This window comes from Zerene cesonia, chromosome 15 (assembly GCF_012273895.1).
Source record: "Zerene cesonia ecotype Mississippi chromosome 15, Zerene_cesonia_1.1, whole genome shotgun sequence".
In the NCBI taxonomy this organism is placed as follows: Eukaryota; Metazoa; Arthropoda; class Insecta; order Lepidoptera; family Pieridae; genus Zerene; species Zerene cesonia.
The window spans coordinates 6355442-6372405 of NC_052116.1; the positions used below are offsets into that span (position 1 = coordinate 6355442).

General features: G+C 31.1%; 1 protein-coding gene across 1 annotated transcript; it reads left to right on the plus strand.

Annotated features, from left to right (window-relative positions):
• Positions 1-12133: 12133 nt before the first annotated feature.
• LOC119832382 (pupal cuticle protein 20-like) lies at positions 12134-16041 on the plus strand. The gene is made up of 4 exons (XM_038356054.1): positions 12134-12196; positions 13180-13331; positions 13713-13955; positions 15904-16041. Exons 1-4 carry the CDS (start codon positions 12185-12187, stop codon positions 15926-15928), a joined length of 432 nt encoding a protein of 143 aa, XP_038211982.1. The 5' UTR covers positions 12134-12184; the 3' UTR covers positions 15929-16041.
• Positions 16042-16964: the final 923 nt, after the last annotated feature.

Genomic DNA, 16964 nt, shown 5'->3' on the forward strand with positions numbered 1-16964 from the left:
ATAATACCTATTGATTAATTTAGAGCTAATCTAGCTGATTTGTGTATACTGTACTTGTGTATACTGTATGATTTAATTATAATTCATCGCGATTAGATGTATATGCTCTGATGAGCATAAACCTTTATAATTACCCAAATTTTATCTATTCTATTTATTCATATATTTGTAAGTCTTAAAAATTTCATTAATTTCTACACACCTTTAATCATCATTATAATTATTGTTCAGACGGTGCTTGATAAAAATCGACACACAAATTTGACGAGACTCATGTCTTTTAAACATTTCGTCATTAAGTGATCTATTCAAATATAACAACACAAAGTTTAAATAATGGTAGTGACTTTGCATTTATTTCAAAAGTCTGATATACGGGCTTAGTGTGACTGATGATGAATAATTGAGAATTTTAAGGTCATTATATTATGAGTTAAAGAGGTAACGGTTACGGCATGCGATCCCGTAACTCAAATCAATTTATGAATACAGTCTTAATTTGCATAAATGTATCATCTATAACTTGGTTGCAGCATATTTTGAAATAAGATGCAGTGACAATTGTTCTGGATAATAAGTACGTAATTGTTATGCACTGCAAAAAGCATTGGGTTTATTGATTCTTTTGTGATTAAAAATTGCTTTAAATTGTGTCAGTATAGATTAGTCACGTTTTAAGCTCACAAAAGACCTGGCGGGACTGGCCTCTATAATCGTTAAGGGTAACTTCTCACAAGAATATACAGTCTTCTCTAATTTATCATCAATCCAAACAACAAAATGATTTTATTTGTTTTTAGAAATGAATATTTTTTCAATTCGTGAGGGTCAGGGCCTAAATGTTTTGAATAATTATGTATACACAATATAATTTATTCGTCTATTCCGTCATTGAAATATTCTTAGAATAGTCGGCTGATTTTATAATACTTTTGTTGTATCGACTGGATGACGATAGCTGTCGGGAATATCCTTTATGAATCTTTTATATTTATGTGGGCATTTTTTTTCAAGAACGCTTCCTGAAGCTCACGCAATGCAGCAGTTACGCTACTATTTATTTAACACGACAGTATAGTTAATATTATGTTAACTGAGATACCGCTTAAGTTTCTGAATCTGATGTGACCCTCTGCCTATGTGAAAATTATCCACTTAGATAACTATAAATAGCAGCACTTGTAGTAGTAAAGTCAGGATTTTTATTTAATTGTATAGGAAAAGGATTATATTGTGGCTGTAATATAATAGTCGTAGTAGAAGAAATGGTCTAGAGGGAAATGTAAACAACCTGGGCGTATTTATCAAAATATTTTATTGCTTCCTCGGACTCTGATATGGCATTCATGGCGACAGCTCTATATTATGGCGCATGGTTGCTCAAAAATGTGCGGTGGATGAAGCAATAGCGATGCGCGTCGAATCGACGGCATTCCGGATTGTGCGGACCGTTACGGCACCCGGACGCGCTTGCGCAACTGAACGTCTGAACGCATTCGCCTACTTATGTAACTTTAACACTGATGCATTGTGGGCTTACACGTGGTAATTTGACGTTGCATATTTTGGGGAAAAACAAAAGTTTTGGTGTGTAATCATCAAAAAGTTAGAAGACATTTATTCCAAACAGTTAAGAGTCACCTGTGATGTTGATGGGCCAAATGTTGTTTTTGAATTTGATACGTGTTCATTTTTATGATATACCTACTAAGTTCTAGATTATATTTTGCACTATTAAATGAATAATTAGATTAATTATAAGTACAAGATTTAAAATTGAATGAATGAAACGCAGACTGGAAATACAATTATTTAAAGATTAATTAAAATGGGTTTATTTCATTAATAATCTATAATTAAGGATATTTCGAATTCCTAAATGAATATCGCAATTGTTATCATTCTTACAGTTATGACATATTATTGCTATAAATAATTTAAGGATACATTGTTCATAGTAATATATACTGAAATGTGATTTTATATTTCAATATTAAAATCTTTTATGGTGTAAACATTTATATCGATTTAAACGAGATGGTTCATTATGTGGAAGATGGACAGATAGGTTTAAATTAGCCATGGCCTTTACGAACATAAATAAAGCAAGGAAGCGTGGAAGAAAAATTTTTGGTTATATGATATTTTTCATGTAAAATACAAGGCGCAAATTCACCTAGTGTGGTCCAATGTACCTACGTAGTACGTTGTAGTGTAGAGGGGACGTAGGCGCCAGCTTCGCGGCCTTGACAATGTCGCGGGCGCTTTCCACTCATGTGCACATAAAAGCGCTTAAAGTATTTCATAAGTAAAGTCAGGAGCAGAATTCTTAATCTAATCTTATAAGCAAATATAACTGCATTATTTGTATTGAATTGGAAAACGCGTCTTAGAAAACTCACAGAAAAGATATTCATTGCACTTTCCGATTATATATAGATTCAGCAACCCTACGTTGTAGTATAATGATATTATTTATTGGTATAATTACTTCCTATTTAGTCACATTTTAAACATCTTGCTACAGTCACTGTTTGAAAATTAACACTTATTTTATTTATATCGCGTGCAATATAATTAATTTTGCAAGAATGGAATTCTTTTATTTACTCAACGTTACTAAATTGAGTTTTAAATTGAATATGCATGAATTTGTTTTTTAATTTAAATCATTCACCAATGTAAGTTTTAATTTGATTTTTATCAAATCCATGAATTGGTATTTAGTGCGTAATAAGTTCTCCCAATAAGTGGTTGTTTGTTACAGATTTTTCCCGTTCTTTGTAATAAACGAAGCTAAGTAACTTGATATTAAATAATTAAACATCAGTACAGATACCTAATGTTTTTATCTCTTTAAAAAATTACTGTCATAACGGATTACGTATAATTGTACAATTCTATACCTCAAATTAAAATTCACAGGAAACGATAAGATAAGAAACTCGCGTTTATGTAAACCAATTCTCCATAGTTATGTGTAATCATACTTTGAAATCAATTTCACAAACATATTATAATCATATTCTTAATATTATACTAAAAAATAGAAAAATTCACCTTTGTCCATGAATCAAAGAGTAAATCATTCTGAATAACCTAAAGCAATTTATGATGTCAAATATTTGAATTTAACTATTGTATATAGAAAAGGGTTTATATCAGGATTCTGAGTCAACCTATAACTCATAACTCTTGTTGTTCACGATTAAATTAAATTTTCCCCTGTCATGCTTCCTAAATTTTTGATGAGCTTTCAACAGTAGGTACTAGTTATAAAAAATCGTCATTTTCAACTTCAACCTACGTGGTCACCATAGAATTATGTGTGTAATTTTATTGTTTAAATTAAACAATGCACTCTACACCTCCCTTTTATCTTACCTATGCAAGAAATAGCAGGTGTTATATAATAAATTGTGTAACGCTGTGGCCTGACCCCTCGTGAGAGGCCTGTATCTGTGCAAAGGGAAAATTATGGACTGATGATGACTATGATGGTGGTAGTATAAATATATGTACTATACTCTATATTCAGCATTTTCTAGCGTACCTATACCAAATTAAGAACTCCATGACATGCCCATATTCTATGACATAACAAAGATAATTAATAAAGATATTACCAATAATAAAATGTCCAGATGTTTATAAATATTAACTTTCAATCTATATAAGCTTTGTTTGAATTGTCAAAATTTATAATTTGAGTTGTCGCAAACTTTATTTAATGAAGCTCTTCGAGCGAAAACATTTCAAAATGCGTTTAAAACGTGTCAGCAATTCCGCAAGATAAAGTTGTTCTTGCCCGAGGAGTAGTTGCTGCAAAAAATTGAATTAGGTTTGCAGCATCATTGTCAATGAACATGTTGTCTGTAACTCCGCAACATGTTTAATCATCTTTGTGTCTAAACAAATGTATACTATCAATTCGGACTTCAGTTACATTGCGGTTTGATATTTTCACACGAGGATCGCGTCAACATTTTAATTTTTAACAAAGTTTACAGCAACATTGTAGATCAACCGTTGACAGTGACTCCTCAACGTGATTTAATTTGTTGCTAAACAAATGTTTACCATGAATACCGGAGTTTTTATTCAAAGACAGAGTGTCTAGAACGCTCTCGAAATATGGCGGGAACAGACGCAATCTATTGCCATTAAACATATTAAAAAGCTGCTCTGCGGTTCCCAGGAGTTCCATAAATTCAGTTAGTGTTTGTTAGCATAAAACGGTAACGCCTGATCGTTTTATTGGAGCCGAGCCAAAAAGCTTGTCGATTTGTAGTACATTGATATTGATACGTACGGAAGCACACTGTTTTAGGCCGTTTCCAATCTTGATTGTTTTAATATTTTAACATTGATTAAATTATAATGGGTCCTAATACAAAACTGAACTTTATATGAACTATATACTTATACTTTTTATATGAACAGTATTGTTGATTTTTAGTTTGCTATGTGAAAAATACGAAATTAGTAATAGAAGCAATGTATAGACGAAATATATATCAAAAGGAAAAATAAAACAACATCAAATGCAAGTTGTTTAAATAATAATTTATTCATTATTGCATTTATGTGGATTGTTGCGAATGTTTATGCAATACCTTAGACGAAGGTGTAATTGTTTAGTATAAAGTCATCCAAATAATATAGTTGGGCATAATACACTTTTCTACTGTATTTAATCCAAATCATATCATGCATTAAAATATCCGAATGTAATTTATAGCTTTGGTCGCATAAAGATATGGGTTGACATGGGATATAGAAACCTTCATATTCTAAATGTCAAAACGACTGGATGATTTTAATAGCATTCTCACAAATTCTTTAGTGTTATCGTTGTCGAATGAATGTTTTATTGATATTTTTGAAGTTCTTTTTATATTTAAACAAATGTAAGAGGTAATGATGTCTTTTCACATACTTGTATGGATAATAATAATTTTCATTTTAAATTTTTAGACATTATATAATTTAATATATATAAAATAACAGTTACTACCTACATTCGTATGGATACTTTTACTTTACGATAAACGTTCCCAAACGTGGTATATTATTAACGGTGTAGAATTTACAGAGAAACATATTTAAAAATATATATATATAAATGAATCCACCTCTGTAATGTTACTAACTAAAAATAAAAAGGCAAATATTTAAAAATTATGTTTCGATATTTCTTTCAAGTGGCTCTCTTTTGGATACTTAAACAAAAGTTGCTTCTTTTTGTATTAATTCGTTTTATTAGGCAATTAAAAAACATAATAAGAGAAGAATAAAATAATCTAAATATTAATAACTTCTTTAAGACTTATCAAACTACGTCAAAAGACTTAGAGTCTTTCCCCATTAATTTGATTAATGTAAATTTTATTGACATTACTTATAAAATTACTAATTAATTTGTGTTATTTCTTTATAGTATATTCATCATTACGAGTGGTCTACCCCGGCTTCTGCATTGGATCTTTAATTCTCTCCATAATAATCTTCCCTTTGCCGTAACATAAACATTAAAAAACCAAATGACCGAATTTGTCGAGTCATTCTTGTGTTTTACGGTTGGCAACACATTTGACGATTGATTTATACACATTGATTATTAAATTAAAATTAAATTAAGTTTAATATATAGAATAGATATATATTTTACGCATAGCATTAAAACGAATAGTAATTTGGATGCTCTAATCTATAGCCATTATTGTGGCGTAATATACTATTAAATACTCATTATTATAAAATTATGATTGTAAAAAAGCTTGACTTGGATTTGATATTTAAATTGATGTTAGACGAGAGTTTGAAGGCTTTTCCATTTTTCTGTAACATTAGTCCTCTTTAGAATCCAAGTCTTCAATCCTTAAATCTGTTTTCGAGTCGTCCAATTCAAAGTAGCCTTATTTAAATTGAAATATATAAAATTCTGTTTCTTTGTTGCGTCTATTTCTATGTCAACCCGACGATTTATATGTAAACGCTTTAAAGCGCAAATCTTTCTAAAGGCAAGCTTTACATGACTCATCCTTTCGTTTATTTATTACTGTATCCACACATGCGCAGTATCAATGTGTACAAGCATTTAGATAACATCGGAAAAACTGCTCAGGCTCATTATTATTTATGATTTGTTTTTAATATGAGGCAGGAGTAATGGATGTTTTAACATTTGGCTTCAGGCTATGTATATATCCTGTATATATGTGTAGAGTTTAAGATTACAGCCTAACATATTTGTATCGGAAAGCGTTTTACAGATTTACGCCTGGACTGCGTGTCGCCAAAATGTTTATCAGTTGAATAACACATATCAAAACACTTATACTGTCTTGCAACCAAAATCTTAAGTGATGTTTATTTCTCTATTATGATTGAAACACGTGAAACGTTTACAATAGAAGCATGTTAGAAAGTTAGTTAAATTTAAAATTTAAACCTAAATAGTTATCAAGAAGTTCTCAACATTTTTGAACACGCAGGTTATTTGTTAATTGCAGTGAGTACAAACTGCAGTCGTATGTTTGTAAATGTGCAGCTGTTAAAGCGATCTGTCAAATAGTGACTATGTGCCATAAATTCTTCATCTGCCAAAGGTTAACCGCTTTGGTACATCACTAGCAATTTTGTTTTATGGTAATACTTTGGCAGCTTGCCGGACGTGAGTGAACTCCGAGGTACATCAAAGAGGATGTGTGCGAAAGATTTGAGGTATGAAACGATATGTTAAGGTGCTAGTCCACGAGATTTACGATGAGTTTTAGTAGTTGCCCCGACTCTGAACGCTTTTAAGGAGGTACTGTTGTTAAGGTATTGGTTATATGTTGACAGTTCTTCAGTGTTTCGAAAAGATATTAATTATTCGTATGATATACGTTCCATTGCTTGGCCCGCCTATTTATGGTTATTCGATTTTATTAACCATGTAAGTTATATATTTTGTAAACTATTCTGATAATGGTATGAAAATAATCGTGTCAGTAATCTTATGCATGAAATTATTTGAAAATATTCGCTTACTTTTCTTTGCATTAATTGATTCGTATTATTAGCCTGAAGAATGTATAATCATCGCTTCAGTGTAAACGTTTTAAAGTTATGCACTTCACCCTTATAATATACCAATAAATGTAATATACCGGTCGATACTATACTTATGAAACCCATGTATCAAAAAGCAAATGCATGTAATGCTTATGTAATAGGTGTTCAAAACGTGGCGATAAAAAAATAATAATAACGCATTTAAAATCGTTTACAAAAACTTATTTTTAAAATGTATAATACTCGCGTTTATTTATCCACAGAACACAAAGTATCTTAATAATGTAAACACGTAATACCATAAAAGTGTCGTATGTAGATAATCCTTTAGGACGTACCTCGTTAATATGAACGACATTTTCGTGTCATATCGGCATCGTATCGGACACGTGGAATAGTCTTAATCTTATAATGCACAGTATTCTTAAGGTGTAGTGGCAATGTCGGATAAAAGCCTTCTGAACCTATATGATATGTTTATGTACAGGTATAAATAAAAGCGAATAGTCACTCATTCATTATTAAATCTCGAAAACCACTAGAAGTTGAAATAGATGAAATTTGGCAGGAAGGGGTTATAGTTAGTAGACGTTCGCAAGAACAGATGTTCCAATAAAAAGCGTCTAAAAAGCAGTGAATATAAGGAAGTGTGTCAGCGACCCTGAGACAAAGGAGAGATCTCGCACTTAACATTGCAGCTTGTGCTGGAATGTTCAGGAACGCTGGCACCGTTGTAACAGCGCTGCTGGTTTTCAGTACCTCCTTTTTAACTAAGGTATTGAATGTTGATGATACTATGCGTATCTAAAAATAAATAGAAATATGATGGATATAAAAAGTTGTCCAAACAAACCTAAAAAAAGATACTACATAAACTTATGCACATACCGACAATTAATTTCTGTAAAACTGTTGGTTATTTTTTTTTTTCGTCTATCTCATCACAATTTCCGTCTTTTTAAATAGGACTAAAATATAATAAAATGTATGAGCATGACATCAAAAAGTTTGCGATGCGTCACAGGCACCCACTTTTTATAAAATAAAAAGTTAAAGATAGTAAGTACTGTAAGTATTTGGAAGTTCGAACCGTGTTTGAAAATTGTTTTGAGTGACAGAGTATTTTTTACATTATCCTAGTTTATCAAGCATGTGGGGCAAAATATTAACCTTCTTAGTTAAGTGATAAAGTTCATACCTTATCAATAAAACAGTACACAAATCATTGTTTTTTAATCTTTGTTTTTTCAAAAATTTCTCATAGTTGGCTTTGTTCAAATGTACATACATATTTTACTATAAACTAAATTTTATCCCTCATAGTTAAGCTTAGGTATTTTATGATGCAATATATGATAGTCTCGGTAATGATCTTTGCTTACACGTCATTAAATATTTGTTACATGATTAGGAACTTACGTCAAAATGTGTCCCATTCTAGAAGCGCCGAGCTGTAACGTAAAACGTTTCTGACGTCCTAATGAAACTTTGAAATTCAACATGTGAATAATTTAAATAACTAAATTTCGACGTGTATAAAACAGTGTGTGACGGTATGCAAATGCTTCCATAATGATATTTGTATTGTTGTACCACTGTATTTAAACATTTTTAAATGGCATTTAAAAATATTTAAATATATGCTATTTCACGAAAATAGCAATAGGTTTTCAAACTCAAACTTATTTCTATCAACGTCTCCTTTAATCGTCAATAATTTAAAATAAATAAAGAAACTTCCGATTCGATTATTTAATTCAAGATTACTTATAATGTATGCATTTTTAATTTTCACATCTACACTAATATTATAAAGAGGAAGAATTAGTATTTTGTTTGTTTGTAATGGATTAACTCAAAAACTTCTGGACCGATTTCAAAAATTCTTTCACCATTGGAAAGTTGCAAATTCGCTGAGTTACATAGGCTATATATGTACCACGAGCGAAGCCGGGACGAACTGCTAGTAATAAATAAAAGAATTAATGTTTTTTATTTTTTTAACAGACCTAACGACCTGTAGTATAACTTCCTCACCATTAGAGCAATAGAACAATTTGAGTGACTGATATTGTAATCGAAAAGTCGGCAATACATCTTCGGAGAACGCTGTTTATGGGCGCTGAATTCACTTACCACCTGGCGATTCACATGGTCGTTTGCCCAGTCTCCTCCAAAAAAATTCCGTGAAGTATAAGTCCTATAAAATGTAAAAAGTTCCTTACATTTTACTAAGTGATTAAACTTCTGGTATGCTAAGATTATTTTGTAAATTATTTCTCTTTTTTCACTACGAAGTTCATAAAAAGTAGAATACTTTGTAAACATCTCAGATAAAACTTTTTTAATTACGCAATCTTCTTTCGTACAACATTTTTTTCATCGGCGGTGTAATGCGTAGAATCAAATTTTTACCAAATATTAACCTTTAGAAATTAAAGACTTTTTAACGGATTTCAAACGCGATATGTTCATTATATTCATTATAATACGCGCGTAAAATCAAACACGAAAATATTCGTAGGTTAACATTCAGATTATATCAGTTTTTCAGTACTATGTACTAACGAAGAGAGTGTGGTAATCTTTGGAAATGTTCTTCTTATATGGAAATTATTTTATTTATAATAATGTTTGATATAAATTTGGAAAAGTTTTTGAGCCTTAGTTCAAATTTAATTACTTCGAATAAGTTTTTTATACATTTCTTTTTACTGCATTTTACAGTATCGATATTTATGGATCTAGATGCAGAATGTTGACGTTCACAAACAATTTTAAACATAATAATGAAGGCAGCATTTTTCAAATAAAAATTATCATTGCAATTGGTTCGCCCAGTGAAAAATTCTGGGAAAAGAAAAACAAAAAATACAGTCGAATTTAAAACCTACTTTTTTGGAGTCGCTTGGAAATGTCATTGGACTGAGAAAAAAAAAACATTATAAAAATATAACTCCAAAAGCATATTTTTAAGCTATGAAATAGAACCCAACCCATACATTTTGTTTACCTACAGGACCTGCGAATACTTGCTACGCCGAGAGTTGAATTCCTAATTCAATATGTGTTCTCCGTGCCAACGATGATATTTTAGAGAATCCAAGGAATTCAGGTGTCTGTATTATATCTCCGCATTGTTTACATTTGATTGTTGCATGCTGTCACATACCATTACCGAATACATTATAATGGTATGTTGCGTGAATGTTATTTAATATATTCCCTCTCATTTCTGTTACGCTAAAAATAATACCAATAGTGCTTTTGGTATAAAAAGGTATTCTAATAAAACGGCTTCTTTAAACATATTGTTAACAAAAAATAATGCGCTTGTATGCACAGACAAGAAAAGTTGGAGAAGACTCTTATTTTACATTAATAATGTAAAACATAAATGTTCATTGCATAGTCTTTAAAATAATCCTTAGGGAGTGGAGACAAATATATATTTTATATTTCTTTTTCTCATATATTAATTTTCACATAATTAAGATATATTTATTATTATTTTAATGAATACATAGTTTAGGATATTAAATTTGGCTTTATCATGTATGGCATCCAGGAACCCTCTGTTCATACGCTATGTTGATTAAACAAATAAAAAATGCATTTAACATGAACATTCATTCTGGCCACCGGTATATCAGCATTCGTTAAAATAATAAGAAATATTTCCTTCATATTTCATTGCAACTGATAACTTGTACTTACATAATTCGAAACGCCCAATTAGCATAATGTTCAATGAATTGCACATCGTGTGCATAATCCTTGTATATAAATCTCGTTCGATAGCTGGTGGTCCGTTATTACTCGTAACAATCGTTCTGTTATTTACGCAAATGTCAGTTACGTCTGTTACAGAGAAACTGTCTCTCTGAGGATTAATAAATTGACGTCTTTGATCATAACTTTGGCTGATATTTGATTTTAACGAAGGTTAATAAATGTATTGTAAAACTATATTAGATGTATCAGTTTATTTTACATTATTATGGTTAAAATATGGATTTCGAATGCATAGCATTATATTTGATGGTTGTCTAATTTACAACTCTGGTCATAAAGTTTCAACACAATTGGTCTTCAAATAAGGCTGTTGCCTAAAGGTTTTATATCATTGTTTTATGAGGACTGTAGCAAAGCACTAATCTCAGTGGGCGGGCCTAACCTTATCTTAAACAGATTTCTGTTCTGACCTTTCTATTCAGGCTTATTAAATGGAACAATAATGCACTAAATTATTAACTAAATATAACCATTAAACTATGTACAATATATTGCATATTAAAAATTACAATTGACGCTAATTTTGTAGATAATAAATAATGCACTGTGAAAATGCAACAATCAACCGAATTAAAATGATCGTAAAATGAAGTCTCCAGGCATTTGGGCTGTTGAGTTTCAGAATTAAAGTAGATCTGAAGTAACAGTTTATAAAGCTAAAGCTTTTATAGTAACAGTTCTAGCTTCCAACCGGACCTAGGTCGTTAAAAATGTAGGAATCATTCCAGATTTGAACGTCACCTTGTACCGCTGCAGGCGTGCCCTGGGCGGAGTTCATACTATCGCATGAAACCCGTGAGAAAAATACGCCTAAGTCATAAACTTTGTACGTTACTTTTCCTACTGGCCGTTATTGCGATTGTTTCAGTTGAACAATGTAGATAATAAAAATAGACAAATCACGTTCATAGTGTAGTTGACCGTCTCCTGAGTGGTTAACGAGTGAGAGTAGAATCAAGAGGCCCTGGGTTCGACTCACAATTTTTTCCGCCATATGATAATATGCATATGTAGATAAATATTTGAAATAGAGCGATTTTATGTTTAGTTCTAATAGATATTATCCCTCCCATAACCAAATTACGGAAATTATGCAACATTGCCTGTATGACAAGGGCATAATTAAAATTAACTTTATACAATCATGGAAAATCGCCCCAATCTTGAAACTTAGGTCAAAGATTCCTGAGCAGATCAACAATGCACGCAAGGTGAGGCAACTCGCGGAAAGGGCAAATTCGACAGATATAAGACGTGAACATCCCCATTGTCAGTATTCAAAGCCGCAGCTTACAACCTAATCGACACTATCGAACCGATAAACACTAACATGACGAAACTGGTAAGACGATAATTAAATTGTTTAAATTGTAGATTTAGTTAGCGGATAAAGTAAAGAGGCATAATCATTATAATTCCAAGTAAGATGTAAAGGAGTATACAAAAAAGTTGAAACTAAACAATGAAAGACTGATGAGCTTTAAAGCTTATTTAGTCTTTAGATTATTTTGAGACTTTAAATATTTTCTTTCGATATCCATTTATTATCCGTTCTGATATCTATTAAATTGTTTTTATTGATTTTTAAACATACGAGTTCATAAAATATCTATTGCCTTGTATAAATTAAATAATAAAAATTGTGGTGTTCAATATTGTTTAATGGGATTATTTTTGATCACATTGATTATTTACATTAAATTTATCACAAAACGAACAATTTGTATATCTCAAGGTATATGCTTTGTTAGTTTGATATTATATCCTGCATATACATATGTAGTTGATGCCAGCATTATCATAATTTTGAACTGCAGGTTGGTATTCAGAACATTACAATGAACTTTTGACCTCCATAACTATATCCGTTTATTTTGCTCATCATTTGTTGTCTACGCACCGTAAAGCTTGCGCGATAGAAGCTTTCTTCTTCAAAACAATTATAAAAGTGTATATATAATATGTATTTAATTTAATTGTAATTCATTTTATGTAACCGATACCATCGAAGGAAGGTAAACTGTAAATTCTAAAAGGGGACCAAATGACAACTCTTATTATGATTGAAAATCAGTCAATCGGTTGAAAATTCACAGAGTTAAAGTGAAAGCAAAAATATAAAAACCAATGGAATTGAGAGACTTCAACGTTTTTTGGACGTCAGTTGAACATATCATTTTTAATCCGTGGATATAAGTGTTGATCAGAAACAAAGTGAATAAATACTGTTTTATTAGCTTTTTTATCTATCTAATGTCTTAAATTTATTTTTTAGTTGAAAAGATACATAAATGTACGTTTATAAATATGCATGTGATATTACAGGTGTGTCTCATCATGGTTGTAGCTACCACGTCAGCTGCTCGGCTAGACCACCTTCTCCCAGGATATAGCTACAATAGTGGGAACGGTGGGAACAACGCAGCCCCCTTCCACTTTGAGAACGTTAACAATGGAGATGGGAGCTATCGGTTCAGGTAAGGTATCGTAAATCAATAGTATCATTACGCAACATAAGCTTGTTCTTATAAGCTTAAAAACTAGATAATAACTTCAAGCGTATAATTTGTTACTCGAATACATATTTATAAGCTCTATATTTGTACATTTCCCAAATATTTACATAACAATTTTGTTATAAAATTCAAAATACCTGTTAAGATGCAACAATTACAATCAACATTATGCAAATAATTCAAAGATAATTTACTTTATGTATGACTTTCTTAATTTAAAAATTTTCATGAGTTTTAGACGGATATAAATATCGAAACAATCAAAGCATTTAACCTTATTATCGAGCGGTGTCAAACAACGAATTACATTCCATTCTGGGCTAATAGCAGTCACGTTTTTAGTTATGATACGCCAACGGGTATTTCTGCGCACGAGAGTGGGGCCCCTCGCGCTCCGGGCCCCGAGGGCCTTGCTGTGACTGCAGAAGGCGGCTTCTCCTACAGGGCCCCAGATGGCCAACAGATCTCACTGCAATACACTGCCGATGAAAATGGTTTCCATCCCGTGGGATCCCACCTACCTACTCCCCCACCTATTCCTGCAGCAATTCAGCGCTCTCTCGAATTCAATAGGCAAAATCCATCGTAAGTTTTTTTTTAATACAATACATATATTGTATTCGTTTTATAAATTTTATATATTTTATATATTTATATAAATAAAAGAAAGTCATGTTAGTAACACCACTTATAACTGAGCGGTAGAACGAATTTTAATTATTTTATTTTCTTGTGTCTACCTGGATTAGGATAATGACTTTTCAAATTGGAAAAACTTACGAAACTTAACGAGTATCCGGGCGCGCAGTTAGTTTCAAATAAAGAGTATTGCTATGACACGAAAAAAGCGCATTTTTCTTGTTTTTTAACTTAGGTACCTGCTTAAAAATTAATAAAATGTTCATTTACAGCTGATGGTTTTGCTTTGCGTTGTAAAACTTTTTGTCCAAATATACGCGCCTGATACATAAAAATATCACATATCCTCTAACGATATTTTGCATTTAACTTTCTAAGAAAATATTAAAAAGAAACGTGCTAAAATACCTAGCATAAGCATAGGAATATAGGGAATGTTTTAAAAAATAATTAAAATACTATTTATTATTTATTAAAAACTTTTTTTCTGAACACATTTATTTGGTCATATTTATAAATCTTTATTATAACTATACATATAAGAACCGTCTTACTATTATGTCCAAGAAAAAGTACAATACAATTTACTAGGCGGCCTTATGATTTAATAATGGTCTCTTCCAGGCAACCAGGGTAAATGGTACCTTACTATTATATAGTTTTTTTGAGATTTGAAAAATCATGCCGAAAGTTATGATAATATAAATAATTGGATATATAAATAATTAATAATTAAACATATGGATTATATAAATAATTGCACAAAATATTCTCAAACTTTAGTACGTCACACTAGAATCCATTTAAATCATTACATTTAAATATTTCTATAAATATTGACCCAATTAAACATACGTTTGCATCTAAGCCATTTAATTAAGGATGTTCCAGCATCTATGTTAACACGTAGATAAGTCAAAATTTATGATATTTGCGTCACTGTTAGCTAAACCCTCTCGAAAATGAGAGCGCTTCAACTATTAATTACTGATCATTCACCAATATAAATAAGGATTACGAAATGCTACACACGAACGCGGCTACGATTAATTCATTCCGTTCTCAAGTCTCAACTAAATGTGACAGATGAACTTTGCTTGAGTTATTTTATAGGGGTATCTCAGTCGTGTCGTAGTAATAAAATTAAACAACGCTTAAATCCTCGTGAATATTTTCCCTATCCGTTATTGTAGCAATATATTGATATCTCTAATATTAATAATTCTAAATGTGAAATTATTTTACGTGTTCAAATAATGTATTAACCCAATATTAACATTTGAAAATATAAACGTAAAAAAAATCATGATCAGCCCATATATGTTCCCACTGCTGGGACACAGGCCTCCTATGAGGGTTCAGGCCATAATCCACCACGCTGGTCAAAAAAAATGTATAAAATTAATTGTTTATGTCAGACACATTTTAATTGAAACTCATTTCAATTAATTTCTTTGACGGAAAGTATAAGAAACAATTCATTAATGCATACATTTACCAACATACACAATTACACAATTTCACCTCTTAAAACGACATCATTTAGAACAGCTCAGAACTTCTCTACTCAGAATTTCTTACTTTCCTGACTGAATAATTTAATTTACATCATTGCGTTTGTTTACTTGGCAATGATAACTAGGCTCGTAATTGGGATAACAAACAAAGTTAATTGTAGAGATAACTTTACGGTATTCAAGATATTCTAAATATCTCAGTTATTGTAAACGTGTTCGTGTGTCCAAGCGGGAACGTCAGAAAGTGATTCATATAGGATTAGCTGGTGACCTTTGCAAATGCCAGCCCTTTCTATATTCAAAGCATTGTGTGAAACGCTCGGATTGCATCTTACATCGAGAACAACAATTTTAAATTTAAAACACTTATGTTTCAGACACGGTGGCCGCAATCACTACTGAACTTCGCTTGTAAGTGCAACGTACCTCATAAAGCTGGGACTGTGATATCGAGACAATGACCATAATTTAAAAATGATTATTTATGCAAGCTATTAATAAAGTCATTCAATTAATCATTTTCTTTTATTTTTAATTTAGTCACACGTTCTGATATAGAACCCGGTATAAATCAATATTAAATTCGTATTGGATGTATTTATTCGGATCGTATTAATTTGTCCTAATATTAACTATCTTCCAAGTTTTAGATGATTCGGAAACATTAAATTTTTTTGACTGAGTAATAAATATATAAATATATACTTATGGTATGTTTGTGTGTATATTCATATTATAAGAAGGATGTAATATGTTTACAATATTGCATTACGAACGATTTATTTCGGAATTTAGAGTACGGAATAAGTCATGGCCGAGAACTATTGAACTGATGTTCTTTACTCGGCTAGCAATTTGTCCATTCCAAATACATTGTAATCAATGTTATTTATACATCCTAGGTCTCGATACACTTCACTCTCTTTGTTTTGGCTCCAACGTGAACATGACCTAGATAAAATCGTAAATCCGTGTTAGTGTGGAGTATTGATTTATCTGTCCAATTCATAATAAAGTTGTAGGTATGTAAATTCAAAATTACACACATCATAATCTTATTTACGCAATTAAATTGTTCCCAGTGCTCCCAGATTTCCTATTCCTATTTTCGTTTTGTATTTTCATTACTGTACTGTTCAAATTTAAAGGTTAGTTAAATGATAAGTGAGTGTATATTATTTGGTAACTAAAAAAAATATTATATATAAAATAGATCGTGCCGGCAAAACTCTATAATATTTTCGATATTACTGAGAGACCTTCTTAAGCTGATACTGAGTCTATATACGATGTTATATAGGCCAAAGTCTAATATAATAATGAATCAGAATTTTCCCTCACACACTCACACCGTTCATCAACTAATTACGTTTTATAGAGCATTTGTCAAAATATGCCGCCACAATTAAACTTTCCTCTATTCTATTACGAAGAAAAT

Bases quoted from the DNA above. Each gene is read 5' to 3' on its own strand.
- LOC119832382 (XM_038356054.1), top strand. The intron at 13,332-13,712 runs GTAAGGTATCGT...TCACGTTTTTAG, and splicing joins GATGGGAGCTATCGGTTCAG to TTATGATACGCCAACGGGTA. The intron at 13,956-15,903 runs GTAAGTTTTTTT...CTTATGTTTCAG, and splicing joins TTCAATAGGCAAAATCCATC to ACACGGTGGCCGCAATCACT.